Source organism: Porites lutea, chromosome 1 (genome assembly GCF_958299795.1).
Source record: "Porites lutea chromosome 1, jaPorLute2.1, whole genome shotgun sequence".
NCBI lineage: Eukaryota > Metazoa > Cnidaria > Anthozoa > Scleractinia > Poritidae > Porites > Porites lutea.
In genome coordinates, this window is record NC_133201.1 from 2,312,425 (window position 1) to 2,340,313 (window position 27,889).

Below are 27,889 nucleotides of genomic sequence, written 5' to 3' on the forward strand. Positions count from 1 at the left end.
ATAATGTCTCTTTTAAAATCAATTTTAGGGAAAAGAAATTTTTTAGTACGTCCATGTTCAGATGGCACTTCCTAAAAAAACTTTTCAAACGTTTTTCTTTTTTTTGTGATGAAATGGAGCTGCCTTACCTTTATTTAACAGCTCGTTGACCTCGTTTTGTGCCAAAAGCAGTGAAAAAAAAAAGGCTGAAGCACCATATTTCACGAACTAAAAAGTGTTGTGAAAGCGCAGATCTCTCAGAATAATTCGCAAGTTTCTGAAGGAGGACTTATCGTCAAACTAGGTCAAGATATTCCATTCATGCTTAATTATTTGAAAAGTGACTGCCCGTTTGTCGCTTCTGTAACTTGTAGCCGGTATCAAATTGCATTCAAATGATCGGTGAATTTTTTGACTGCAACTTTTAAGTATACGATGAGATAGAAAATATTTCAATGGATGAAATAGAGATTTCACACAAGCTGAATCGGGGCAAATCCATTATAGTGAAATTTTGCAATCATAAAGTGAAATCGAAACTTTACAAAGAACGCACCAAACTAAAGGATGTCAAAATCAAAGATCTATTTCCCAGCTACCCTTCAAATGCACAGGAACGACAACGTATTTTTATAAACGAGAACCTCACGGCTTATAGGCGTAGAATCATGAAAGAAGCGAACAAGAGAAGACAAGAGGGTACTCTACTCAGTGTTTGGTCTTTGGATGGTAAGATTTTTGTTAAGACATCACCCTATGGCTCCCCTGTTAGAATTTTTTCTGAAGAGGACTTAGATCAATTATAAACTGAACAGGCAAAATAATCTACGTTAAGTCTGGAGAGGGACGTCTTATCAACCATTCAAATTTCTCGCTGCCAAAGTAATTTAATTTTACTAACTACAAATTTGTCTATGTTCTGTTCTTTGTTTTTGCGCTACTCTTTTTTATTTATTCAAAGTGTTATTTTGTTTAATTTACCTTTTGTGATCATTTGCTTCAGTCTAATATTATATGCATGTTTTAGTCTTCATTATTTGTTTAAAATATCGAGTACCTTTTGCATCAATCATTTTACACCTAATAGAAAGAATGCAAATCCTTTATTGAGGCGCACATGTTTTTTTCCCGTCGAGACAACGTTTATTACAAAAGACTTGAACAAATCGTGACTTTGAAAATAACTTCATTGAATGTCAGGGGACTTAGGGATGACGCTAAAAGAAGAGAAGTATTTAATTGGCTTCGCGCCAAAAGGCCATCAATATGCATGCTCCAAGAAGTACACTGTATAGAAAAAACAAATCACTTGTGGAAAGCAGAATGGGGCTATCAAGCTTACTTCACCTCTTTTGAAAGCAACAAAGCAGGGGTATGTATTCTTTTTAACAATAATTTTAACCTTCAGCTCCAAAGACTTTACACCGACCCTGCAGGGAGATTTATTATCTGTGACTTAAAAGCTAACGAAAAGCTTTTGACCCTCGCTAACATCTATGCTCCCAACGAGGATAAACCTTCATTCTTTCAAAACTTTTACGATCATCTTTTAAATTTTAATTGTGAAGACATAATAATTGGCGGTGACTTCAACCTTGTTCTTAACATCGAAAATGACAAAAAAGGTGGCATTGCCAAAACTCACCAAAATAGCTTGAAGACCGTTCAAGAAATTTCAGAGAACCTAGATCTTCTCGATGTCTGGAGAATTCACAATCCAGATGACAAAAGGTACACTTGGAGACAACGACAACCTAAGGTTTACTGTAGACTTGATTTCTTTTTAATAAGCCAAAGCGTTATTGGGGACGTCACTAACACCGATATAGTGCCAGGATATAAAACAGACCATTCCATGATTACTTTAGATCTGTCTCTTCATGCAAATAGCAGAGGACCCGGCCTTTGGAAATTAAATACCTCTCTTTTAACCGAAACTGCTTATGTTAATCTTATTAAGACAACGATTAAGGAAGTTCAAGACGAATATGAAAATGATGACATGGTAAACTCTGCTCTATTGTGGGACATGATTAAGCTTAAAATACGGGAAAAATCGCTCAAATACGCAATGAATAAAACTAAGAAAACAAAGGACCGTGAGGCAGAACTAGAGCATGCAATTTCCAAACTAGAATCGAAAATGGAGAACGGAGACTCTAGCGTAACAGAAAATTCTGAACTTGCAGAACAACTGAATGATCTAAAGAGTGAGTTAGAAAGAATTATTGAGACTCGTACGAAAGGTTCCATATTGAGAGCTAAAATTAAATGGCATAATGAAGGAGAAAAAAATACGAAATATTTCCTCAACCTAGAAAAGAGACACTATAAGCAAGGCATTATAAGCCAACTTAAAGTGGACGAAAATAACTTTATTACTTCGGATCAGGAAATATTAGCAGAAGGGGAATCTTTTTTTATGAATCTATATACATCCAACAGAAATATACACAATTTAATTGACACATATGATTTTTTTAAACACGAAAACGACACCGTCCTGAATGACGAACAACGGAACAACTGTGAAGGCCTGCTAACTGAAAGGGAATGCCTTGCAGCCCTGAAAACCATGGAACAGGGAAAAACCCCTGGATCTGATGGGCTACCTTCAGAATTTTATAGAGTATTTTGGACAAACATATCAAACTTATTGATTAATGCTCTTAATTATGCGCACGAAACGAGTCAGCTTTCCATCACACAAAGAAGAGGAGTAATCAAACTCATTCCCAAGAAAGACGCTGAGCCGTATTTCATTAAAAACTGGAGACCGCTTACTCTTCTCAACTGCGACTACAAAATTGCAGCAAAGGCTGTGGCTAACAGGCTGAAAAAGGTTCTTCCCGATCTCATCAGCTGTGATCAAACTGGCTTTATGAAAGGCAGGTTTATTGGCGAGAACATACGATTAATAGACTATGTTATTCGTTTTACCAAAGAAAAAAATATCCCAGGGCTATTATTATTTCTTGATTTCGAAAAGGCGTTTGACACGATTGAATGGCCTTTTATCATAAATTCTCTTCAATACTTCGGTTTCGGCCCAAGTGTTGTAAACTGGGTCAAATGCCTTTACAGCAACATAGAGAGCTGCTTCTTAAACAACGGCTGGACAAGCAATTTCTTTAAAATTGAAAGAGGGGTCAGGCAGGGGTGCCCGTTGTCTCCATATCTATTTGTTCTTTCAGTCGAAGTCTTAGCCAAGGCTTTTAAAAGAAACAGCAATATCAGAGGAATACACGTTAACCAAGAGGAAATTAAAATAAGTCAATACGCAGACGATACAACCTTAATATTGAATGGTTCACAAACGTCGCTCTCAGCTGCTCTCAACACACTTGACGATTTTGGAGAAGCCTCGGGTCTCAAACTCAACAGTAAAAAAACAGAAGCAATTTGGATCGGAACATATAGTGGAAAAACAGAAATTCTTCTTCCAGAAAGAAATTTCAGATGGCAAACAAACAAAGTAAAATCTTTAGGCGTTTGGTTTACGACAGACCCTGAAAACACTGTACTTCTAAATTATAAGGAAAAACTGGAAAAAATTAACAATATTCTAAGCAACTGGAAATACCGTAGATTAACCTTAAGTGGGAAGATCACTGTTCTGAAAAGCTTAGTAGCTTCTCAAATTGTGTACGTCTTGGCACCCTTGTGCACAAACAAAAAAATAATTAGCGAGATTAACAAGCTCTTTTACTTGTTCCTTTGGAACGGAAAGGGCGATAAAATAAAGCGAGATATTATGATTAACAATTACCCAGCAGGTGGCCTCAAAATGATTGACATACTATCTTTCAATAAAGCGCTAAAAACCACTTGGATAAAAAAGTACCTGGATACAGATAATCAGGGTAAATGGAAACTTTTTCTAGATCTTGAACTGAAAAAGTTTGAGTGTACCCTACCGTTCACAAGCAACCTTAATAAGATAGACATAGCTAATATCTTCAAAACGCAAGACAGTTTCTTAAAGGAAATTCTCCTAATCTGGTCAGAAATCAATTTTGAAGAGAGGATAACATCAGAGAGCCAGCTTTCAGAACAAGGCATATGGTACAACTCACTTGTAAGGATTAACGACAGCCCTATTTTCTTTAAAGAATGGTATCGTAAAGGCATCACAAAAGTTAAGCACTTAAGGAACAGAGAAGGAAAATTCCTCACTCCACCAGAACTTTTAAACAAATACGACATCAAGGTCCAACCCTTGGCATACTGTGGAATAATTTCTGCTCTTAAAAAGCTATGCAACACATTCAACCAAGGTGACCACACAAACGAAGGTAATAGTTACGAAAGCTTTTCGACAAAACTAATGAAAGCCCAAAAAGCAAGCAAGTTGGTGTATGACAAATTAATTACAAAGAAAAGTGCCCCCCCTACTACAAGCCAGCAAAAATGGAATCAAGACTGCAACTTAGGTCAAAACGAAATAACGTGGGGTGCGACCTACCAGCTAGCTCATAAAATCACAAAAAGCATAAAACTCAGGGAATTTCAATTTAAATTGCTGCACAGAAGAATACCAACAAACGCTTTCTTAACTAAGATAAGAGTAAAAGAAAACTCCAACTGCTCCTTTTGTAAAAAAGAACCAGAAAAACTCGTACACCTTTTCTGGTCCTGCCCCAAAACGGCGCTCTTCTGGGAGAGCATCATAACGCGATTAAAACTTTGCCAAATTATTCCCGATAGTTACTCTGCAGACATGACTGTTTCACTAGGCCTGAGATCAGACTCTTCTAAACTTCAACGCCAGATCAACTTTTGTTTTCTTATTGCCAGGCACTATATCTGGCTCTGCAAAACAAAAGAAGCTATACCTCTATTGCAAGGATTTCTCAAACACCTAAAGACAATTTACAACATACAAGCACAAGCAGAAGCAAACAATGTTCTGCCCAAACAATGGTCATTCCTACACGACATCACGTAGAAACTATCGTTTCTACCATGGCGCTATTCCCAACGCCCCCTGATATTCTCTATGTCTTTCATCCGTAGCTTATCCTGCCTCAATAACGCCAACTATCCTTAAATAAGTTTCTTCCGATGCAACTGTGTACTTGAAGCATACGAAATGTAATAATGTTTGAAAACAGTAGTATTGTTAGCAATGTAAGCAATAAGTATTGTCAGTATTGTAAGTATGGTATGAATGTTGTAAATAATGTAAGCAATGTAAGCAGTGTTCAATATTGTAATTATTGGGTTAAGTAAAGCAAATAAAAAAAAAAAAAAAAAAAAAAAAAAAAAAAAAAAAAAAAAAAGTATACGATGAGATAGAAAATATTTCAATGGATGAAATTTCTATTTAGACATTCTTCAAATTCAAGAAAATTAATGCACCTATCAATGTAAATCCCGTAAGGGGGCGGGGGAGTGGACTGATCTGCCCTGTTCCGACATGTTGAGCAGATGTTATAAAGCATTTTACGTTTCATTAATATTATAATAGCACGGTCAATCTTCCTGGAGAGATTTTGTTGTTCAAAATAAGAGATGCTAGTAGAGACAGAAAATACTTAATTACAGCGAGTAACTTAACGGAGCTATACGTTAACCTTAAATAAAAGTAGTAAGAACGTACTTTTGAAATGTTCTTTTATTCGTTTTATATAGTATTATAGTATTGTTTGTTTAGATTTTTCCCTTGGGATGGGGGCTATTTTGACGCTTTTGATTGACCTTTCGTTTCCCACCCTGGGAAATTTGATCAAAAAATTTTAAAATTTGTCAAATCCCCACCCCTTGCCCGCACTCCCCCCCCCCCCCCCCACGGGGTTTCATTGATAGGTGCATTAAACTGAGCCGGCAGAAATTTCATAACGAACTCGCGTGTGTATTCACTGCTCATTTATATAGCAAAAAAAAATGCAGACTGAAATCAACAATAACGGATGGCGGCAATTGGGCCAATCGGAACAGCGCAAATCATCCGTAGTGTTTCCTATCCAATCAGAAAAAAGTCCAGATTCTGGCTTTTTTGCATATTTGTGAAAAAGAAAAGAAATTATGCCCTCCTCCCGAAAACAGATTACAGATATAAAGGGAGAGTGCATGATCTCAGGCTGACGCTGCGAAGACGCGACGAGCTTCAACGAGCTACAAATCGTGAATAGCTAGTGCAGTCATAAAACGAAATTTCTTTGGTAAGTCTCATTCTTTTTTCAAGATCAGTGAGAGTGATCCTTAACAAGTTCCACACAAACAGTGTACATAATATTTTAACTCCCGATTGCCCTTCAATGCTGCTAATTGATCGTGTGACCGGCAGCAAAGCTCAAATTTAAAACCGTTTAAAGGAGCTGTGTCACGAAATTCAGCCAAATTAGGTAATTACAAAATGCCCGTTAAATTAAGAGAAACGTAAAAATAACCGCTTAAAACATTAAGGATGGTTAAAATAACACAACAGATGCCACGGATGGGCAAACCTGAAGAAGATTGAAAAGGATTGAAATTGCGTAACATTTCGAAAATTTCTGTAGTATGGCCCGCCATGTGTAAAAAAATTCCGAAATCTCGGAATGCTTCCGAAAATTTCCCAATGATTCCGAAAGTTCGGAATGGTCCCCAAAATTCGGGATGGTTTGGATTTGCGAAATAATTACGAAAATGTCGTAATACTTTCGACTTTCGGAATATTTTCGAAAATCGCTCGTAATGCTGCCGAAACACTTGACGCTGAACATAGAAAGGAGACTGGAAACGACTATTGATACGGATACCATGGAGACACCATGGTTACGGAATCAAAGTGCAACGGCGTGGGTCTGCCATAATCCCGATCCACGCTTCATGCTTTTCGTCGTTAAACGCTGTATCAAGAAAATTAGTAGAAATAAGCTTTGTTATCCTTTAAACAGTTGTAATATTTTGTGGTTATTGTCCTGTTATGATGAAGTATCATCTTCAAATGTTTTTATTTCTCGTCTTGGCCTTTACTGTCTCAAGGTAAGTCGACTTTCTTCCAATCGAGAGAATCAGACATCGCTTCAAATCAAGCTTATACTGGAATATCTCAAATTTTCCTGCAAAGTTTTCATCTACTGATGCTTTTTTCTTTTTTCCCAGATCTACCGCAGATGATGACTTGGCCCAGTTTGTCCGTACTGTCATGTCTCTGTTGAGAGAGGTGGAAACGGAGATGGATAACATTCGCTCCGACCAACGGAGAGCAGAATTTTATGCAAATCGGGTGTTGTGTGCTTTGCGGCATATTACTGACATTGTCCAACACATGTACCGGAGTGGTGTATTTCCTCATACGGAGGTACAAGAACTTGAAACGCTAAGAGAAAATTTAAGGGCAATTTATGGTCTTATTGTTCAGCTGCCTGTAATGCACGGCTACTCGTACAGACCGCAGGTAGAGACGTCGCCAGGCCCTGGGAGACCAAGGTACGTCATCCCTTCAGAACAGCTATCATGTTTGCGGAGTGAGTTCAACAGCTGGACGCAGATTGCTGCCGACTTAGGGGTCTCTAGGCAAACTATTTATAATAGGAGAAGGGAGCTTGGATTTTCTCTTGTCTTTGAGGGATACAGTAATATTCCTGGCACTGACTTGGACAATCTTGTCAGAGATGAACTAAATGCTTTCCCGCGGACAGGCGAAACAAATGTTATGGCAGGCCTCAGACAGAGGGGCATCTATGTTCAAAGGTGGAGGGTGCGAGAGGCCATAGTAAGAGTAGACCCGATCAACCGTGCAAATAGGTGGGGACAGAGAATAGTTAGGAGACCTTACAGTGTCCCTCATCCAAACTTCCTGTGGCACATGGACAGTAATTTAAAATTACGTCACTGGCGGATGTGCATCCATGGCTGCATTGATGGATTTTCGAGATGCATAATTTACCTCGATGTTCACAACAACAATAGAGCAAGTACTGTCCTCACCTCGTTTCAGCGGTCAACAAATGAATGGGGTGTCCCATCGCGAGTTCGAGCCGACAATGGAGGAGAAAATGTGGCTGTCAGAGATTTCATGGTCTTTTTTCGAGGTGAAAATCGGGGCAGTTTTTTGACAGGGCCTAGCACACGGAACACCAGAATAGAACGCCTTTGGAGAGATGTTGTGGAAAGTGTTGTGACTGTGTTTACATCTTTGTTTTTGTTTATGGAGGCTAGACACATTTTGGACCCTATGTGTGAACGTGATATGTTGGCCTTGCACTATGTCTTCCTTCCGAGAGTGCAGAGACTGTTAGATAGATTTACCCAACGCTTCAACTTTCATTCTGTCTCAACTGAAGGTAACCGAACACCCCGGCAACTGTGGGCCTCTGGGTGCCTCAGAAATTTCAACTCCCCAAATGCTGGTATACGTGATGTTCTGGACACTGACAATTCCATACCTGAGGATATGGACATGTATGGGCATGATCCTGCTGCTCCACTGCCTGATCCACAAGAAGATGAGGAGGGAGTGGTTATCGCAAACATAGACTTCGAACTATCAGAGGAGGCTAATGCTGCTTTAACACAGAACTTCACTCCTCTGATGGAAGACAACAACTATGGCATTGAAATATATTTACAAGTTCGGGAATTCATTGCAAGGATCATTCAAGAGTAACAATAGAATACAAATGGTTTCTTGTCTTTTTTTTTTTAACTTAAATACTTTTTTTTTTGGTTATTGCTAGGTTCAAGTTCGCTTGTGATTTTCCCAAAAAACATTTATACTTTATACAAAACCATGTTTTTTACAAAACATTTCTTACAAGTCTCTTTAAATTTTCTGTAATCACTACCCAGTGGCAGATCCAGACCAACGCATAAAGGGGGAAGGGGAGCGTTAATCCAGACCCAGAGATGGGGAGAGGGCCGGCCTCAAAAAAATTCTTTTCGGCCTCATTTTGGTCTTAAAATAATGGGGGGGGGAGGCGTGCCCCCCGGGCCCCTACCCTGGATCCGCCACTGCTACCTCTTTAATAGACCGGTGACAGTACAGTTTAAACAAGAAGGTAGGATGACCCTTCTGTTAAGGTCACCCCAACTCCAACGTGAAACATTTCATGCTGAACTAACTCGGTCATGTGTGACCAGCTTCCTTATAACATTCCAAATTGAAACTTGAAGAATGTAAAGATAACTTGATAGAGTAGACAAGAAAATAATGGCTTATAACTTCATTGTAAATACCAAATGCCTAGTATGTAATGTTCAGGCACCACTTGTTTAAAAGTTGGATAGCACTATCCACCGGAAATATCACTATCCAATGCATGTCTTGTTAGGGAAACTAAATTGTGCTATCCAGTGGATAGTGATTTATCCAGTGGATAGCATTATCCACCTTTTGAACAACTGGGGCCAGATTTTTATCTTTTCCCAACTTGTTACGTTTTCTGGTCACATGTAATGTAGCCTGTAGCCAGTCATAAGGGACTTCCACGTAAGTGTTTTAAAAGGCATTATAAGGGCCATGCATCTATGCCCTGGAATAGTCAAAGCCTAACCCTTTTTTTGTTTTGTTAGTGCATTAAATATTGAATCAAAAAACGGAGAGTGGCATTGTCTTGGACTTCTTCCACACGAACTACTTCACTTAAGCAGAGGACATCATCCTTGAGGTTGATCAGTTCTTCTTTCCATGATTTTATTTTCTCTTTCCCTGATTTGGTTTTCCATGAAACCCTACAGAGAGAATATGCAATAACACTGTAAGTGTTTCATTCAAGATACATACAGTCACATCCCGTTAATAATTAGTGGGCCACAGGAAGTGTCTGTATTGATGGAAAACTGTCTATAATAACAAGGTGTTCATATAACAGCTGTAACTATCACCTGTAGACATCCGGGAAAAAGGGGGCAGAACCAAAAAAAATATAACATAATCACATAAGTATCAAAAGTATACACACTGAAGAAATAAATTAGGACAGATGGTGGAAGTTGTTCTGCCATATTATTCCTAACTCAAGAATATATTGTTTTCCCTAGTGATATAAATAATTATTATATGGAGGAGAGTGTTTTACTGGGAACTAAACCACTCGTAGGTTCCATACGCCACTTCATCCGGGACCCGAGTGGCGTATTTTCCGTATGTCACCTTTGTGAGTGTCGTATCGTTCAATGACGTCACGAGTCCCGCCTTTTGCTTTTGTTGAATTGGTTTCTCCATATAATAAAAAGAATATTACACGTTGGCTCGAAGATATGAATTTTATGTTCTCGTGGCAAAAACAATATCTCACTCGTGAGATATTGTTCTTGCCACTCGAACATAAAATTCATATCTTCTCGCCACCGTGTAATATCCTCTATATATGCAGTTTGATTAGTGGCACTTGATGATGACTTCATGTTATTTTGCTTTTTTTGGAGGAGTCACTTACATTCCTGATGTTAACAGGGAGGTGATGCCCATTTCACTTCCTACAAAAATATGCAGGTCAAAGAAACCATTCGATCTCCTCACTCCACAAGTGGTCGTTACCAGCTTGCTTTGCACTGGCGGACTGATAAAATCTCCATTTCCAGACTGCATCAGATCCACCCTCCACTCAAACATTGCACTGTCCACTGATTCACATAAAGGCACTTTCTAAGAATATGAACATTGACAATAAATTAAGTTCATCTTTTTATCTTTCTTTCCTTTTTACATTTTTACACCTCTCAAAAAAACAGTTCCAAGAGGAACTGAAGTATACAAATTTACACCCCACAACCCTACTGATCCTGTCTATGGATATGGGTAGGTGTCCACATTTATTAAGTGGATATATAAAGGGGGACCATGCACAGCTTGATTATAGGACTGACTTAAGACACGGGGGGGTGGTTAGGCTTACTGCTGTCAATAACATCTATGAATGGTTCACATCAAATACCTTGCTCTTTATTGTCTGAAGCAGTGTTGCCATGGTTGCATTGAGATGAGGAGCCTTATATTCCTCAAAGTGATTTCTGACCGTACCACCTTGCCTAAGGATTTCACCGCAGTTGAAGGGGCACGCAAAGGGCTCCTTACTGCACATTGAAAAGTGTGCAATGACTTGGTCTCTGCAATGCAAGGAATGCCATGAATTTCATTCACAAAGAAAAGTTGTATAATATTACAAAACATAACTGCAGTGCTCAGGATCCAGACCTTGAGATAAGGGGGGGCCCCGTTAAACCTAAAAAATTTTTTTGGCCCTTTGGGTCTCAGTTTGGTCTTAAAATAAGGTGAGCAGAGGGGTGGTGGGCCCCCTGGTCCACTTCCCTGGATCGGTCACTGTACTGCATTATTGTCCAGTCACATTCTCATTTCTTGACCAGCCCCTTCCACTAAAAAACTATTTGATTTCTAAATGAAACAAATTGAGAAAACTTGGATAACATACCTTAACAGGGTTACACCACATTTGTTTGGGCATTCCAAAGCTATCTTTGGACAATTATCATTGTGTCTTGGCAAATTGACCAATTTCACTTTAGCACTACAATGCTGACAGTCTTTGGTCCGGTGGGGGCACTTCTCCAAATGTCCACTTAATTCATATCGGTAGACTGATACAGTACAGTCCGTGTTGGTGCATTTGACCATTTCCATGGGGCACTCTTTCAGGTGTTGTGGGACACTTTCCAGAGGCCCACTCCAGCTGCATCCAGCTTCATTTGGACATTTCATTTGAAGCTTGTCAATCATGGACTGCAATGCCAAGTTTCTTACAGGTAGCACAGCCCCCACAAAAGTACGGTCGACAGGGCAATTTCCATTGCCCTTGAACATGGCCGTTTCAAGGCATTTCTCACACATTGTGTGACCTTTGTTACACACGACTGGATTTCGCATTACCGCAAGACTGAAAAAGAATGCGGTGACAAAATCATTTAATGCGTTTATACTAGAAACCAAATTTTCTCGGCAATTCTCCTAGCAACTCATCCCAACACAAGGCAACACCCTTGTCGACCTCAACCCCACCCCCCTCCCCCCACCCCAACCTCATCAATCTACTGCCACAAACCAAATCTGGTCATGATCAATTTCTTCTACTTACCTTAACATTGGAGACACAAGGATAGAAAATATTATTGTATTTCATGATTGACTACATTTTAAGGGAGCTTCTGCTAGCATATTTCACGCTTTGTTATGCGGATAATGGAATGTTATCGCTGGCTGTGGTTACGAATTTAGACATGTGATTTTTTGTATAATTTCTTCTTAAACGACTTTAAACTTACCAAACTGGACAAACATAATTTGGGTCCACTGTGTGAACAAAAAGTTCTAGAGGAAAACCGAATTCTTCATCCATTTCAGGGAAAATTCCAAAAAATCGTCTCCAGACAATACACGTGTTGGAAATTCTCAAATGACCCTCGCTGTAGACATCGATTATGTGCTTCATAATAATCATGCAGTGACATTCATTGCACCAATGGCCTGCGATCGGTTCCGTTTTTCCTGTCAATGTCAATTTTATAATTAACCTGGAAAATGATTTCACGCGCGGTGATTGGTTTTTAAGAAGCGACAAGTAGAAACGTCAAGTTGTCAATATGTTTGAAATAAGACACCCTGAGAGAGGAACGTGCATTCCGCAGTTTCTTTTCCCACATCGTGAGCAACATTTTGCTTTGTGTTTCTGACTTCAGATATCTTTGTCGATCTTAAATGGTAAGGTTTCAAGAAACCGTTCGTGTTTAGTTAATCGCGGAAATGTCTATTTACGGCTTATTGGCTGATCTATTTTTATAGGATTCCAGTACAAGTGGTGGTTCGAGCACCGCCCCAAATGACACCAGCACTGTTGCTGTTGGCGGGGTAAGTTTTTGCTATTTTCGACCTGCCTGAACCATCGAAGAGATATCATTGTCTCTTCTTTTACTCTCGATTAGCATTTTTTTCTAGTTAATTCATATTCTTACCATCTTTGAATTAACGAGCAACAACAAGATGGAGTATAATATTTCAAACTAGCGCAATGCAAGGCTGAGTTCAATGTTAAGTGATTCGTTGATATTTTCCAAGCCTTAAACGCACGTTACATCTGATTTAAGTTTGTTGTTAGTTTTAAAGATCAAGAATGAGAAGAAATGACAAAGAAGTCCAGTTCTTGTGACAGCTTTTGTTCAGTGACGCTTACGCAACACAGATAAGACGGCAAAACTTGTGTGACAAGCGTGACAAGGGACAGGTTCACTGCACAGCGCATGCTCATTTTTCAAAATGCTGTTTTGCTATAAGTTTTGCTACTGGGACATGCTGTATCGTATAAATTCCAAGTTCATTTAGGTCAACAAAAATTTCCCATCCTGGTGGGGGTTAGTGTTTTGTCTTTTTTGCCGTGACACTTCTAAATGAAGCATACATGAGGGAAAAACAACAAAACGGTCAAAGAGTACTGGAAACAAGTTTGAAAAATAACAAAGACGGTGGCCGCAGTTGCTGACAAATTTTTTTGGCTTTCCAAGACGTTTTGTAGAAGTTTTCTTTTTATAAATCACCTAGATTTCACTTCAGCTCGTTATTGGCACTGAAGTGTAATGTATTCCCCTTGATGTAATGTTCAACAGGACTCTGCTGCTAATAGCTCAGGGGACAGAAGTTCTGGCAACAGAAATGCCAGCACTGTGACATCGGTAAGCATGACTAGATAGATATTTCTATTCTTGCTTTAGGTATAGTTCTGCAGGTGTTGCTTTTGCTGCTATAGTGACGTTAAGTCAATAGGGCTGTCACAAGATTTCATGTTACAGGGTAAATCCAACAAGTAGGCTGGGAATTAAACAGCTAGGGATTGGTTTTGGCTCCACTTTTCTTCTATTTTCCCCTGAAAGTAGTCAGGGACCACATTCATAGTAGCCCAAGGGTACCCTAGACTCCTGCCTTTCAATGACAGCTGTACTGAATAACATATGTTAAATTTCAGTTATGCCCATGCCACATCAAAAGAGTGTTCAGTAAAAGTGTCTTTAGATTGACTCAAGAAACTAGTCATCTCTAAATTAAGAATCTAGGCTATAAGATCGACTCTCATGTTATTTAAAATGTGCTGACACCAGAAGATTGATTGCAGGTTAAGATTCAATCACTTGTACAGTTATGGCATTCTTTTTAGCATAATATACACATGTATGAATTGAATTTTTTTTCATCACAGTAGCTGTCATGTATTAGCCTTTGCTGAATATTGAAATGTAGTGTCCCTGATGTTGTCCTTCTTATAAACCTCTACAGGCTTCTACTGCTAATGATTCCCAGAATGGTAGTTCCAGCAACAGGAATGACAATGCTGTAACATCTGTAAGCTTGAATGCATATTTTTATAAATGCTATGGCTATATTCCTGGCAGAAGGGTCTTCAATTAGTAGAATAACTGCCTTTCAGTTAGAAAACATTCTTCAGGACTTTTCTCTTCACGAAAGAAAAATATATACATTTGCATATACCGAATGCCAATACCATAGCTTGACTGACAAACTTTTTCATGTATTTTATTTAAAGGTGTGGTTAATTATTTCATTTTAATTATTTTGGTAATATGTTACTGTAGAGAAGTCACATTTCACTGTTACTATCATAATAATTCGAATCTTGTTTTTTTTTTTTTAAATTTTGCAGGTTGCTCAGTCAGCGAATGCTATTGCCCATCAAGTTAGGGCAGCATTTGCATCTACATCTGGGTTATCTTTCAACCTACAGGACAATCTAGTGCCTGCAAGTCGTGGTAGAGGGAGAGGCAGAGGTAGAGGGGGGAGCAGAGGAAGTGGCAGAGGAGGAGGCAGTGGTCGTGGCAGGGGTCAAGACAACAACAACCTGTATTGTTTTAACGTTATATTATTAAACCCAGGCCAATCATCAATCCCTCGTGGTTCCACACGTTCAGAGCTGGAGTCCAATGGCCGGGTAAAAACCCTGGAAATACCCCGTGGAGCAACACCTCGGACAACATATCAAAGGCTTCTCTCCCTCTTCCCAGAACTTGACGGGTTAGGGTTGTTTTTTCCTTTTCTTTTTCCTGGAATCTGTTTTTATTTGTCGTACTTTTAAGTTGATCACCTGTCAATCATTCTCTCCTTCATCATTAATCTCTAGATTTTTTCTCCCAACCAGGACAAGAGGGTTTGAAATAGTCCGTGGTGCCGGGGGCAATAATTTGACACCCTTTGGTTCACAGCCTGAAACTTGCTCAGCAAGAGATTTGAATTCAATTCGCGGCCAAGGTTGTTTGTATCTGCGTTTAAAGCCAAGCCAGGTTTGTTTTTGTGAATATAGTTAACACTGTCTTGCTCACTTTTTCTTTCTTTTATGTTGTAGTAATGTAAATATATGTGACCAGATTACATTGTTCATTCCTTAAATTTTATAGATTGGAGGTAGCCGTGGTGATTTATCTAGCCAACCATCCACTCAAGGTACATCAAAATTTTGGTAGAAATTATGCCATGTTACAGTGTGTTCCTGACCATAAGTTGTTATCAAAACATAATAAATAATGATATTACTTGGTTTTTAATCATTTCTTTGATTAAAATATAATTTCCATAATTTTTTTTTATTTTTGTGTCTGTGTGTATCAAGGAAAAGAGGGGGGAGGGCCTATTCTGTACTAGGTTGTTACGTGAAGCCAAACATGCTTAAATTGAAGCAACCACTTGTGTGATCATGTTTAGTACATATATATCTTGAGTAATATAATTATTGTAATGTATCTCAAAGGTTACGCTTTAACTTAGTTGATTCAGTTGTGAACCACATAAATCAATGGAAAATCTTCCTCTGCACAAAAAAAAAAATAAAATAAATAACTTGCAGTTGAATTCTGTGATCTTTTAAAAGGGCGACAACGTACTGGTGATTCCAGAGATCCAGGTAGACGCTGGCGACAAAGCCTAAATCGTAAGTTTGGTTAACCCTTGACTTTTTATCTTATTGACCTATTTTTAGTGGAGCCTTGTTTTAACAAAGGGTCAATCAGGGTGGTCAAAAGTAGCCGGCTGCTGGCGATCAGCAATAAAATGAGGTTACATTATATCAAGATTCTTTTGTTATATTTTACTATTACTGAGGCGAAATGTTTGTTATCCCAAGGACTCTGTTATGTAGATGTTCATTATATCAATGGTTTGACTTTAATGGGCATGATCCTGATAGCATTTAGTGTTGTTTATTTTTTCCCTATCTTTTATGGCTGCTGCCTAATGGTTGCCTGGTCACCAGAGGCTTCTAAAATTTGCTCAAACTTGATGGATAGCCAAAGCTTATGATTCTTATGGCAATAGCCTCTATGTCTCTTTCCAGTGAAGGAACAACAGTGCATTCCCTGCTCATTTCATACTTTTGAAACAAAAAAGTAATGCACTTGTTTGTCTACCATGGACAAAACATTTCCACAGATAAAAGTACACAAACAAGCAGTTTTCTATAAATTTGGAACTTGAACAAATCAAGTTTTGAGACACATGAATTGAGTTTCGAGCATTGACTTATACTTATTATTACTGATTATCAATCAACGGGCTCCTCTCCGAAGGGCCCCAGAAAATTTTATAGACAACAGCCTAATGTTCTTTCCTGTTGTTTTTCTTCTTTGTATAATTTTTTTGTTTAATTATTTATTTCAAGAGAACAATCAAGTTGGCGCAGAAATGGGAGAGAGTTCTGATGAAGAGCTTGCTAGGGCTATTCTACCAGGTTTAGGAGGTAATGCCCTTGGGTAGTAGTAGTGTTATAATAATTAAAAATTATTTATTATTATAGTAAGTTAAAGGTACTGTGTTATTCAATTATAATTAGTATAATTTATTTTTCCAAAATCAACAGATGAACCTTAGTGTTAAATGCTAGCTAAGGCAACCTCCACTCTTTGCAGATTCTTTTTCAATTGGCATTGACCATGACATTGTTGGTTCTGGTGATGGAGTGGACAGTACCATAGATGATGGTGAAAGAGGTGGTGATGAGAGACCAGATGGCACCACAGACAGAACAGCTCACAGCACTCCGTCTGCTGCTGATAGACGTGATGCTGAAGAAGATGATACCAGAAGCAATCATCAGAGTGATGATGAAGACAATGTTAGTAGGGAAAGAGATAGGGATAGTGTTGACAGTAGAAGTGAAGATGGTGATAGTGATGTTGTGCCAGAGAATGAAAATGGTGATGATGAAAGTGATGCTATAATAGATGCTGATGAAAGAGGTGACAGTGATGATGATGTGGTTGAAGTGACAGGAGTAACAAGTTGCTCTTCAAGTAAGTTTCATTCAGAATTGAAATTTTTATGTCAATCAAATTTGGGATCTGGACAATATTTTGATTTGACCAGTTGGAGAACCATGGGAGAGAAGGGAACTACAAATCAAGCAAGGAGAAGTAATTTTCTGTGAAGTCCAATTTCATTAATTTTGTTTGTTTAGGCTTAGCCTAAACATTCAGAGTGACTCTGTCAGTGCTAATAAACTCTTAGTTGAACTAAATATTTTATAAGTTACTTTGCTTTTTAATGGAATTTTACTTATTTCTTGTAGTAAATAGAACATTCATACCGAATTCTTTTATGTGATAATGATGTCGGAGAACACAACGGCATATAACTTTTAAATTTTCAAAAATTTCTTAAGATTTTTACGCAGTTTTTGTATTTAGCATTCTCTAAACCCATGTGTCCCCCCCCCCCCCCCCCCCCGCCAAAAAAAAATGGTGTCCACTGCCTAATGTAGCCTAAATTATATTTGGAAGTTTTATATGGGTGGGAGCTGCATGTACAAAATATGTAGTGTTTTAGCTAATATTATTTTTTTGTGTGTGTGTGTTAAACTATATTGCTACAATATTTTAAAACTGCAGATGTCAATGTGGTCACCTCAAGTAAAATAGGATTTCAAAGAGATATAGCTACAGTCTGTGGTATGTGCACTGTACATGTATTGTAAAAGTATTTTTAATAGTGATAATTCAAGGCCATGTGTAACATTATAGAACTTGATTTACAATTTTGTAAGGCACTCACACCCTTTTTTTGTGTTCATCCCTTTAAATCACAATTTTCACCCTATAAGTGTCTTTGTCTGACATAAAAATTAATGGAACATCGGAGGTATAACAATCTAAACGATGGGTACAAAGGTTACTTGTTGCTCTCAGGGTACACTAATGCACATACATGTACTAGCTGCTGATTCATATACAGCCTTGTATTTTAAACACTTTTAGGTACCATCGTTCCTGCTTCACTTTCAAGTATAGTTAGCATCGGAGGTATGTGGCTATATTAACATGCACACGTCAATCTAACGACCCCACAATCAGTAGAAGAAAATTACTTATGTGATGGACTTCCCTTAACAATTTTATGGTTAAACCTCTCCTCAATGGCCACCTTGGGGATAGAAGAAATTGACCATTGTAGAGTACGTAATCAAACTTGAATAAAATGGTATTAACATGACAGCTACTTTTGGTAGTTGGGAGTGCGCTTGAATGGCCATTGTCATTGTCATTGTCATTTAACAAATTATGTTTGAAGATATAATTATAAATACATTTTTTTTTTCAATTTAAAGGTAACAAAGGGACGAATACTGATATGGACATATTGCTGCGAGTGATAACTTCACCTTGTCCGTTGCAGCTGCACTTCTTTAATTGCACGAAAGTGGTCAGTAAAATAGATGCATGTGTTGGGGTCAGGGGGTTAGGGGTCGGTGGTTGGGTGTGTGTGTAATCTAGTGCAATTTTGAACCTCATTCCTTAACCTACCTAATATTGTATTGGAGTTATGGTACCTGGTATGAGCCAAATCTTATAATGTGCAATGAATCATTATATGAGTCTCATACAGAAGTTATTTGCTTATGTTAACGTTTCTGTCTCATCAGCTAACAGAAGTGGCGTTAATCAAGACCAAAAGGCCAGTTTTGGTCCTTCTTTGGGATACCCATTCCCAGGGTTCTGTCAGGTATGTTGAATCCAGTATTATCGTGGGAAAAATAAAAACATGCACTTTGAGTCAAACACACCCTGGTGTCCTTAAGCATGAAGAATGAGATATTATTTAATGTTGATGTCACTTTATTTTTTCCTTTTTTTTTTTTGTAGACTATTTACAGAGCAAGCAGAGCTTTGCAAACGTGCAAACACAGAGACCACCATTTTTCCTGTGAGGAAAACTAGCGAATCTTTCAAAAATTGTAAGTTACGTTAATAAATCAGTTGCTGGTTTTTTTTGTCAGATGCATATATTTTTTACTGTATTTGGTGATGTTGTTGTGCCAATCTCTCTCCAGTGAAGACACTTCTGCATCGCACTAACATTGAGGACGCGCTAGCCCTTCTGTTGACCAAAGTTGGGAGCGAGTTCATTGTCCTCATGAACTTAACAAGTAGAGGTAAGACATAATATTTGTACTTTTCAAAAACTCTTAAGTAAATAAAGACAGCACATTGACAAATATTTTATCATCCCCGTTTTGTTTTTATGAGACATAAAGACTGATTTGTATGTTCTCTCTTGCAGATAATTTGAATAATGGGGCTGTGCTAGATAAGTTCAGCAATTCTTTAAACAATTACCAGGGGAGATATGCAGACTGGTAATAAGTGCTTGCTTGCTTGTTGCTCTAGCCATTGATCTTGGTTTTGCATTGTATGTATAAAGTCTGATTGTGCTGTTATTAATATTATTGATATATTTATCAAAAGGGAAAAATCTGAAAATCTGAGAGAAATCAGAGAGAAACAGGAGCAGCTATTGAGAGAGTCTTTGTTGTCAGATCAAAAGGTACTCGCAGTGCCATTTAATAATATCATTAAGATTTTAATAAGGTTATATCTCTAACTTTTACCTGTATAGTTTAAAGTTAGAAACAGTGTTTATAACATCTAAGCGACAACAGTCAGGTCAGTGCAATTAAGAGAACAGATGAAAAACTCATATGTGTTACGGGGGTAATCTTTTAGAGAACGGGTAGCTTGCAAAGCAAACTGAACGCAGGGTTGTCGGAACAGCAACAAGAAGATTTTTCGTAACAATGTGAATATGTTACTATCTGGGAGATTGAAATAGGCTAAACACTCAAATATTCAAATTATCACCTGGTAGTACAGAATGTACTTCCTTAACAGCTGACACCAGTATCATGTTAAGGTTAGATTTAAGAACCAGAGGGTTAATTCAAGGAAATCTCAGTTCACTAATATTTCTACTTTCTCTCTTGCATTTTGGAATACTTCAGAAGGCTCAAGAAAGAAAACAAAACTGCGATGTGAATGTATGTGTAAGATTAAAGCGTTTATATATAATATTGCCTTAAAAAATTTCCAAATGTTTATTGTCGACCAACAATAATATTATGCCCCTGTCTTTTTTTTCTTTTTGGCAAAACAGGTTACAGAAATACCAGCTACAATGAACAGCAGACCCTTGCTTGATTCAGATGAGAATTTGGCTAAAAAGGCAACTATATGTTAATTACCTTAAGCTAGAGATTGGTGTTTCAATTGCCCTTTTGATGCCAGGAAATGAGAGAAATTTGAGCAAATGATAGTTATTTTGGAATTTAGTTAACCTCATAGTCATAAAAAAAAGTAATGAAAATTTGTATTATATCTCATGAGAGAAAATAATCAGGTCTAGTCCTGAATTTTCTTCTAAAATTCTTAATTAAAGGATCTCTTAAAAATTCTCAGCTTCGCCTCAAGTTTTTAGACCTGAAATATTTTGAACTGCTTCAAACTCTGATAAGAATTTGGTGTCATACATTTTGGTCGAAAAAATTTGGCTTTGTCTTTATCATAAAGACTTGTTTCTCAATCCTCATTGAAATGTGCCGATTAATGTATGGAGATCCAGATCTGCAGAATATTTATTTGAATTGTGGATTTTAATCTCTCTGTTGCAACATTTACTGTAGATCCGCACTACAAGACAACAACGGATCCGGGATTGTAATGATGGAGAAGGTTTTCTTATTAAAGCAAAATGGGGAGGAAAGTCTAACACGCGTCTTTTCAACAGAGGTGCAAAATTCCAGGTAACACATCCAAATGTGTCATCTAAACATCATACCTTTCATGATGTTGTGTGCTTAAAATATATCTCATACTGTCCAACCCTGTTGTACAGGGTTACTGTTTCTTTCTCAATGATCTAGCTAGTGTGCTTATACTTTGTAACTAATGGAAAGACAGCAGGAACTTATCTAGTGTATATATTTTTAGGAGGTGTATGACTGGTTAGGTAGCATAAGGGAGCTGCCCCTCTTTTTTTCAATCCATCGACCACTAGCCACCAGCGTAATAGCAAGACAAGAGATGGTACGGCGGAATGAAGGGGTCTTTGTACGTGACTTGGTAAGTAGTAGTATGTTAAGCATCAATGAAAAAAATAAAACTGCAAGAAACTAAAAATTTTTAATTGGCGTCAATGTTTTTGTATTTAGACTCGAGAAGAAGCAAGGTCCATTTTTGGGAACATTGTAAGTTGATTAAAGATCAGTTTTGAATGTCAGTAATTAAATTTGTTCCTTGGTATAGATTACTCACCTGTTTGCACATTATGTGATTAATTTAACATGCAAACCATGACGTTAGCTAGGTTGCTTGATTGGGAATACTAGGTAAATTGTGGCCTCTTAGAGAATTTTTTGTTAATCCTCTATCTATAAGATTTTATAGAGAGCATCCAAAATATTTATGGCAACAATGTCCTGAGGTCTGGTGGTATGGTGGTGTATATTAATTGCTATGTAAATTGACTGCTAAACTACTGGGTTGGCCCTTTGCCATTAATGACATTATCATAGATAGTACGGTACGATTATCTTTTTTATCATTATTGTTTTCATTAAAGGTTGATGCTGATGATGTTGATGCTGATGCAGATCCCGCTTCTTTGTTATTGGAAAAAGAGGCTGATGCGGCGAGAAGAGAAGAGAAGGAAGGAGAGGTATATTTTTCTATTCAGTCCTATATATTTACGGGATAGTATATAATAGTTTCAGGCTTTGAAAATGTTATTGATAAGTGGAGTCAGTGTGACTTTTGCGTCACAAATTTTGGAGTCATTTTGGAATATTTGGAGTCAAGTATCACAATGCAAAAGGCCATCTTCAGACTTTCCAGCACATGGTCCTAGCATGTATACACTATCGTGAAGGATACACGAGGTAGCTGTCCGCTGACCTGGAAAGCTAAAATCCATGATAGATGTAATTGAAGTAATAAACTTTGATCATAATTTACCCTCTTCCTGTTTTGTCGTGCAGCATAATTCTTTAATTTAGATGATTTAATCAGGGTTTACAACGTTTAAAATTAAGGTAAATTGTATTTGTTGCGAAAAAGGTAAGGACAAAAATGTGTTTGTTACCGAAAATTTCTGGAGTAAAAGTGGCTCCCTGTTTGTTACCGAAAATTTCTGAAGTTGAAGTGACTCTCTCCGTAACCTCAGTGGATTCATCTGAACAATTCTGGCGTATTTGTGAACCCTGATTTGAAAAAAAAAAAAGTCAGGATGTGGCTTTCATAATTCAAAGTTTTGTTTCGAAGAGCATGTCTGACATTACACGAAGACAAGTTTACACATCGCCACAGCTTAACTTGATAACGGGTTATATGGTGGTGCACTATCAACTCTGTTAACATTTTCCAATTTTTCCAATAAGCACTGTAATAAAACATATCATTGGTTTTCTTGATTATTGTCTCTACTCATGAATCTGTCTAAACTTTGGTCTTAAAGAAAAGTGATGAGGAGAGACCTGAGGATGAGAAAGAAAAAGCCGTGGTAGTGATCCAACAATTTTTTCGGAGCTATTTGGCCAAGAGGAGATTACAAAAGGATGCAGAGGTTCGTACATTGTTCATTGTTATAATCCATGTATACATGTAATGTAAATATATTTTTCTACCATAGGAATTTTACTTAAATAATCATTGTGACCAAGCATCTATTGTAATTTTAATGTAATAATGAATTGTCTTAATACACTTTTATATATGTTTTTATTGTCAATTGAAAATCAAAACTTTACGAATATTAATAATTGTAAAAGAAAAATTAGTTGGGAAAAATAAGTTCAAAGGTTTGCTGACAAGCATTGTCCGGCTCGGGTCAGTCCTTGGGAATGTTATCATGACTTGACTAATGTACTCACCATTTTGACAGGAGGAAATCAGAAGGGAAAGGGCAAGGAGGGTTCCAGAACCCGTTGACCCTAACCTGGGACTTAAGGTTGTCATAAGAGTAAACAACAATCCTATAATGACCCGGTATTTCAGGAAGGAGGCATTGTTTCAGGTAAAAATTGTTTGACAAGTATAGTTAGACAGGTGACTTGTAAGAATTGTTATTTCCTAATGTCCTCTAGTGGAATGCAGACTCTTTACTGGGTTGGTATTCAGTCAGTCCAAGTCATAAAGCTAGAAACATGCCTTGTTGTAGTTGCCAGTAGGTGATCCCTCAATACCTAGATCTTAAGGCTTTGTTTCTTCAGAAAACCTCAGACCACTAAACATTTAATACATAATAATTGTTCTTTCCACAACCCGCTTGGGGGCTTTTGCATAATCTCTGATCATTTCATTGTACCATATAGGAAGTGTATGATTGGGTTGGACAAGAAAGAAAGTTACCCCTCTTCTTCATCCTTCAAAAGAATGGAAAGACAATGAAACATGAGGACAGAGTGGAAATACATTCAGTCCTTGATGTTAAGGAAATGGTATGAAATACTAATTTATGATGATTGAGGATCTTATCCAGAAGAAAATATACCATATGACAACTTTTGCTGCCAACTTTTGAACATAGATTCTAAGGCTATACTTGCAGTTCAGATATATTCTGCCTTAGTTGTGCTAACTTCCTATACTCTATGTATTCCTCTTCCCACCTCAACTAGTCAAGCCAATTTGAAGCAGAGGATCGCTGTTTGTTTGTATATATTTCTGTTCAATTTACTTACTGTAATTAATGAGTTATGAAGTTCAATAAACTTTGACTTCAAACTTCAATAAACTTTGTTCTTTTGTAGGGAAAAAAGGAAACGTCCATGTTACTCTCTTCTCAGGTGAGGGGTGTTACATGATGGTCAAATATAAGGGATTATTATTGTTAAGTTGATTTAATTTTTTAAACAAGAAGATCCATAATAATGCCATTAATTAACCAAATAAGGAAACCTCGAATGTGCTCAGGGCTTGATTATAAAGCTGACACATCACACTACATAGAAGAGAACTGAGGACAGGCATGGTATTTTTTTTTTCAATTTCTTTTCACTATCAATATATATATTTTTGCTCTTAAACTCAACACTCTAGAAAATGATTCAAAGCGTACACTTTTTTATCATATCATGTCAGATGATATCCTTCAACCCCCCTTTTACGCATGGGAGAGAGCTCTCCGGGAGCTTGGACACTGCAGGACTAATGCCCCCCCCCCCCCCCCAGGATAAAGCTTTCTCAGAATTAACACTCCAGGAGACATAACAACAAGTCTAATTCCCTTGGGACGAAGCTCTCTTAGAGCATCGACACTTGGGAGACACAAGAACAAGACTAATTCCCTTGGGACGAAGCTCTCTTAGAGCATCGACACTTGGGAGACACAACATCAGGACTAACTCCCTTGGGACGAAGCTCTCTTAGAGCATCGACACTTGGGAGACACAACATTAGGACAAACTCCCTTGGGACGAAGCTCTCTTAAATCATTGACACTTGGGAGACACAACATTAGGACAAACTCCCTTGGGACGAAGCTCTCTTTGAGCATCGACACTTGGGAGACACAAAATTAGGACAAACTCCCTTGGGACGAAGCTCTCTTAGAGCATCGACACTTGGGAGACACAACATTAGGACAAACTCCCTTGGGACAAAGCTCTCTTTGAGCATCGACACTTGGGGGAGACAGCAACAGAACCAATTCCCTTGGGATGAAGCCGTCTTTGAACCTCTATACACTTGGGAGACAACAGTACAACCAATTCCCTTAGGATGAAACTCTATTTAAACCTCTACACACTTGGGAGACAACAGTGCAACCCTTGGGATCTGCACTAGGGAGACAACATTGGGACAAATTCCCTTGGGACGAAGCTCTCATAGAGCATCGACACTTGGGAGACAACAACAGGACTAATTCCTTTGGGACGAAGCTCTTTTAGAGCATCGACACTTGGGAGACACAACAACAGGACTAATTCCCTTGGGACGAAGCTCTTTTAGAGCATCGACACTTGGGAGACACAACATGAGGACTAATTCCCTTGGGACGAAGCTCTCTTAGAGCATCGACACTTGGGAAACACAACATGAGGACTAATTCCCTTGGGACGAAGCTCTCTTAGAGCATCGACACTTGGGAGACAACATCAGGACTAATTCCCTTGGGACGAAGCTCTTCTTAGAGCATCGACACTTGGGAGACAACATTAGGACAAACTCCCTTGGGACGAAGCTCTCTTAGAGAGAGATTTCTCGTAGATTTCATAGACACAGGGCACCCACCTTCCATCAATATTTCATAGACTCCTTATTCTTGAAACAACATTCCAAAACCCTAATAGGGCACTTATTTTTCCATTGTGTGAAAAGCTCAGTTTGTTTTATTAACACAAGGGACTCTTAAAAATTTTCTCCAATAATTTTCCAGAGCAGCAAAACCAATATTTTATTCTTCACATTCCTTGATAAGGAGGGAAGTATGACATTCAGAATAAGCTGGTGTAACGTGCAGTTTAAATCGGTTTTCAAACTCTTTGGAATCTGATGTTAACGGCCTGTTACACCTGCCTGACCTGTATGAAATACTTCCCTTCACTAATTTTTGATTTCAGGTTTCATTCAGAGGTAATATACCATTTGAGGACAAACCTTCGACTAGCACAGTTGGTAAGATACTATTTAACAGGTGTCTTTTGTTAATATGCGTACAAAATAACAGGTAATACCGCAAAATCTTGAGGTTTTTTATACTGTATGTGGCACTTAATGTATAATTCTTAATCCATCTATTTACTTTGACCGACGGAAACTGGAACATGTAGAGTGCCACACCCCCTGCACTGGCTTTTGTTAGGCTTTTCCAAAGAGCTGAACAATTTCAAAACCGTCTTAACTTTGACTTTCAAACGTAGCAGCTTTTCCCTTAAGTATCTGGGTCAATTTGAAAGTCATCATGAAGAGTGTGTACACATTGACATTTCCATGGCAAGCGTATTTTGACAGTCCTGTTGAACAAAAATGCTTTCTTTGCCTTAATTTGTTAATAAATTATAGCATTCTTTATTGCAGGCAAAGCTACAGCAGAAAAAAGAAAAAAGAGCAAAGATACTCGGACAACGGCCCAAAGGAAGAAACAAAAAAGAATGCGAGAAAATACAGATCAGTAAAGAGTGGATACAGAGAGCCAAGCTAAGGGGCCATTTTACCGTTGCAGGCTAAGTGCCCTAGCCTTGACTGAACATTAGGCCAAGGGTGACCTTCTTTTGAAATAAACCTCCTCCCTTTTTTAATGCAAATTTTGCTTCATGATTGACATAATACAACAGGAAAGATTGTATCAAAACAGGGCCAACTCGAGCCACGTTTCCATCTGTAACTCTAAACTGGACTATTGATCCACTGCACCTAAAATTGGATTTACACCGAATTTACTCATTGCACATTTGGCGCAAAAAAGTGCCAACTAAGTTTAAATAAAGGACAAAGATGGTAAATACCGAATTTGCCCTAAAATTTACACCCCCGTGTAAACTGGCAAGCAAATGGGGTATCTACCATCTTTGCTTTTGATTTCCCCCTAGTTTGCACTTTTTTGCACCATATTTGCACCGAGTAAAACCAATTTTTCGTGCAATGTGACCACTACAGAGAATGCCATAAGATACCATAATAAATTTTAGGAGTTAAAATGACCCCAAGAGAGACTGAAAACAATGCTTTAGAGTAACCATGGTATTTTCTATTTTGTATTGGTCAGTTAGATGTAGCAACAGTCGAACCCCCTGTGGCCTGCTCTCGTATTACACGTAAGCGAGCGATAATCAAAAATATCGAAATTTTCTCATACAGTTCCAGAAACAACCGACACCCCCCCCCCCCCCCCCCCTGACAAAGGGCAATTTTGATCTATATTCCCCTTACCCTGGAACCTCCACACCAAAGAGGTACCGTCCAAGCTTCAATAAATATTTGTTTGTTGCTTGCTTTCAGTTAAGACATGTTCATAAGAAGGCTTTGATAAGACAGGCCACATTAAGGGGATTACCAATATAAAAGAAGTAAAACGTCAATTAGATACCTGGAAGTTTCCCTCCTGATCCGATGTGTTTGGTAATAAATCAAGTCAACTGTCGCGTAAGCCGGAAAAACAAATCGCGACCGTAATTTAGCGATCGTCATAGAAAATAATGATCTTAAATTCTTGTTTTGAAACACCTTTAATAGTAATATTTTTAATAACTCACCAAACGTACTTAGAGTCATTGGAAGAAAGAACTCGGAAATCCTCCCCCGAACATCCAAAACGATAAATCATCTTTAAAAGTGTACAGGTTCATGCAGTCACAACCCTTCAAATGCATGTAGGTTTTGTAATTAACTTGTAATAAATTCTTGTGGAAAGCCATACTCTGTGTTGTTGTCCATTGATTTTTATTTTTCTAAAAACTTGTTCCCTGTCTACTTTGACAACTTTGTGTAGACGACCCGTGCAATAAACGATCTTACAGGCGGGGTCTCAAACACCTCTCCTGGTCCTTCCCCTAAATACATTTCAAGAGATAATTTAGAGAACTCCGTCTTATTAGATTACGAGTGGTTTCCATTTTTCCTCGAGCATAGTACAGTGAGCGAGAGGCGAGCGTGTCGCCTTTCTCGTGTGGAGTGATTTTCACGCAGGCTCGCGTTTCGCTCGCTTTACTAT

General features: G+C 38.1%; 4 protein-coding genes across 4 annotated transcripts; 3 read left to right on the forward strand and 1 right to left on the reverse strand.

Moving 5' to 3' along the window:
- Positions 1-6,794: 6,794 nt before the first annotated feature.
- Positions 6,795-8,597, forward strand: LOC140942125 (uncharacterized). The gene is made up of 2 exons (XM_073391105.1): positions 6,795-6,948; positions 7,069-8,597. The coding sequence occupies exons 1-2, from the start codon at positions 6,890-6,892 to the stop codon at positions 8,573-8,575; spliced, it is 1,566 nt and encodes a 521-aa protein (XP_073247206.1). The 5' UTR covers positions 6,795-6,889; the 3' UTR covers positions 8,576-8,597.
- Positions 8,598-9,476: 879 nt separating this feature from the next.
- LOC140942136 (TNF receptor-associated factor 4-like) lies at positions 9,477-11,889 on the reverse strand. The gene is made up of 4 exons (XM_073391113.1): positions 11,340-11,889; positions 10,845-11,016; positions 10,347-10,555; positions 9,477-9,639 (listed from the first exon to the last, which is right to left on the reverse strand). The coding sequence occupies exons 1-4, from the start codon at positions 11,789-11,791 to the stop codon at positions 9,477-9,479; spliced, it is 996 nt and encodes a 331-aa protein (XP_073247214.1). The 5' UTR covers positions 11,792-11,889.
- A 153-nt stretch (positions 11,890-12,042) lies between these two features.
- Positions 12,043-18,002, forward strand: LOC140932903 (uncharacterized). Its single transcript, XM_073382436.1, has 10 exons — positions 12,043-12,126; positions 12,704-12,769; positions 13,522-13,587; positions 14,186-14,251; positions 14,571-14,938; positions 15,063-15,204; positions 15,319-15,364; positions 15,789-15,848; positions 16,822-17,205; positions 17,800-18,002. The coding sequence occupies exons 1-10, from the start codon at positions 12,043-12,045 to the stop codon at positions 17,883-17,885; spliced, it is 1,368 nt and encodes a 455-aa protein (XP_073238537.1). The 3' UTR covers positions 17,886-18,002.
- A 174-nt stretch (positions 18,003-18,176) lies between these two features.
- LOC140942147 (uncharacterized) lies at positions 18,177-27,564 on the forward strand. The gene is made up of 18 exons (XM_073391120.1): positions 18,177-18,610; positions 18,831-18,910; positions 19,051-19,142; positions 19,239-19,340; positions 19,469-19,544; positions 19,654-19,732; positions 20,187-20,222; positions 20,339-20,407; positions 20,865-20,984; positions 21,172-21,303; positions 21,393-21,428; positions 21,803-21,898; positions 22,694-22,801; positions 23,120-23,251; positions 23,550-23,675; positions 23,988-24,023; positions 25,800-25,854; positions 26,257-27,564. Exons 1-18 carry the CDS (start codon positions 18,539-18,541, stop codon positions 26,352-26,354), a joined length of 1,545 nt encoding a protein of 514 aa, XP_073247221.1. The 5' UTR covers positions 18,177-18,538; the 3' UTR covers positions 26,355-27,564.
- Positions 27,565-27,889: the final 325 nt, after the last annotated feature.

What these genes read in the sequence shown, in the direction of transcription:
- LOC140932903 (XM_073382436.1), top strand. Translation starts at nt 12,043, where the DNA reads ATGATTGACTACATTTTAAGGGAGCTTCTGCTAGCATATTTCACGCTT. An exon ending in ATGACAATGCTGTAACATCT is followed by an intron (nt 14,252 to 14,570) that starts GTAAGCTTGAAT and finishes TAAATTTTGCAG; the next exon opens with GTTGCTCAGTCAGCGAATGC. An exon ending in AGTAACAAGTTGCTCTTCAA is followed by an intron (nt 17,206 to 17,799) that starts GTAAGTTTCATT and finishes TTAAAACTGCAG; the next exon opens with ATGTCAATGTGGTCACCTCA.
- LOC140942147 (XM_073391120.1), top strand. Translation starts at nt 18,539, where the DNA reads ATGGACATATTGCTGCGAGTGATAACTTCACCTTGTCCGTTGCAGCTG. An exon ending in GGGTCTTTGTACGTGACTTG is followed by an intron (nt 21,304 to 21,392) that starts GTAAGTAGTAGT and finishes TTTTGTATTTAG; the next exon opens with ACTCGAGAAGAAGCAAGGTC. An exon ending in TCCTTGATGTTAAGGAAATG is followed by an intron (nt 23,676 to 23,987) that starts GTATGAAATACT and finishes GTTCTTTTGTAG; the next exon opens with GGAAAAAAGGAAACGTCCAT.
- LOC140942125 (XM_073391105.1), top strand. Translation starts at nt 6,890, where the DNA reads ATGATGAAGTATCATCTTCAAATGTTTTTATTTCTCGTCTTGGCCTTT. An exon ending in TTGGCCTTTACTGTCTCAAG is followed by an intron (nt 6,949 to 7,068) that starts GTAAGTCGACTT and finishes CTTTTTTCCCAG; the next exon opens with ATCTACCGCAGATGATGACT.
- LOC140942136 (XM_073391113.1), bottom strand. Translation starts at nt 11,791, where the DNA reads ATGCGAAATCCAGTCGTGTGTAACAAAGGTCACACAATGTGTGAGAAA. An exon ending in TGTGGTGTAACCCTGTTAAG is followed by an intron (nt 11,017 to 11,339) that starts GTATGTTATCCA and finishes CTTGCATTGCAG; the next exon opens with AGACCAAGTCATTGCACACT. An exon ending in TTCAGACAATAAAGAGCAAG is followed by an intron (nt 10,556 to 10,844) that starts GTATTTGATGTG and finishes TCATATTCTTAG; the next exon opens with AAAGTGCCTTTATGTGAATC.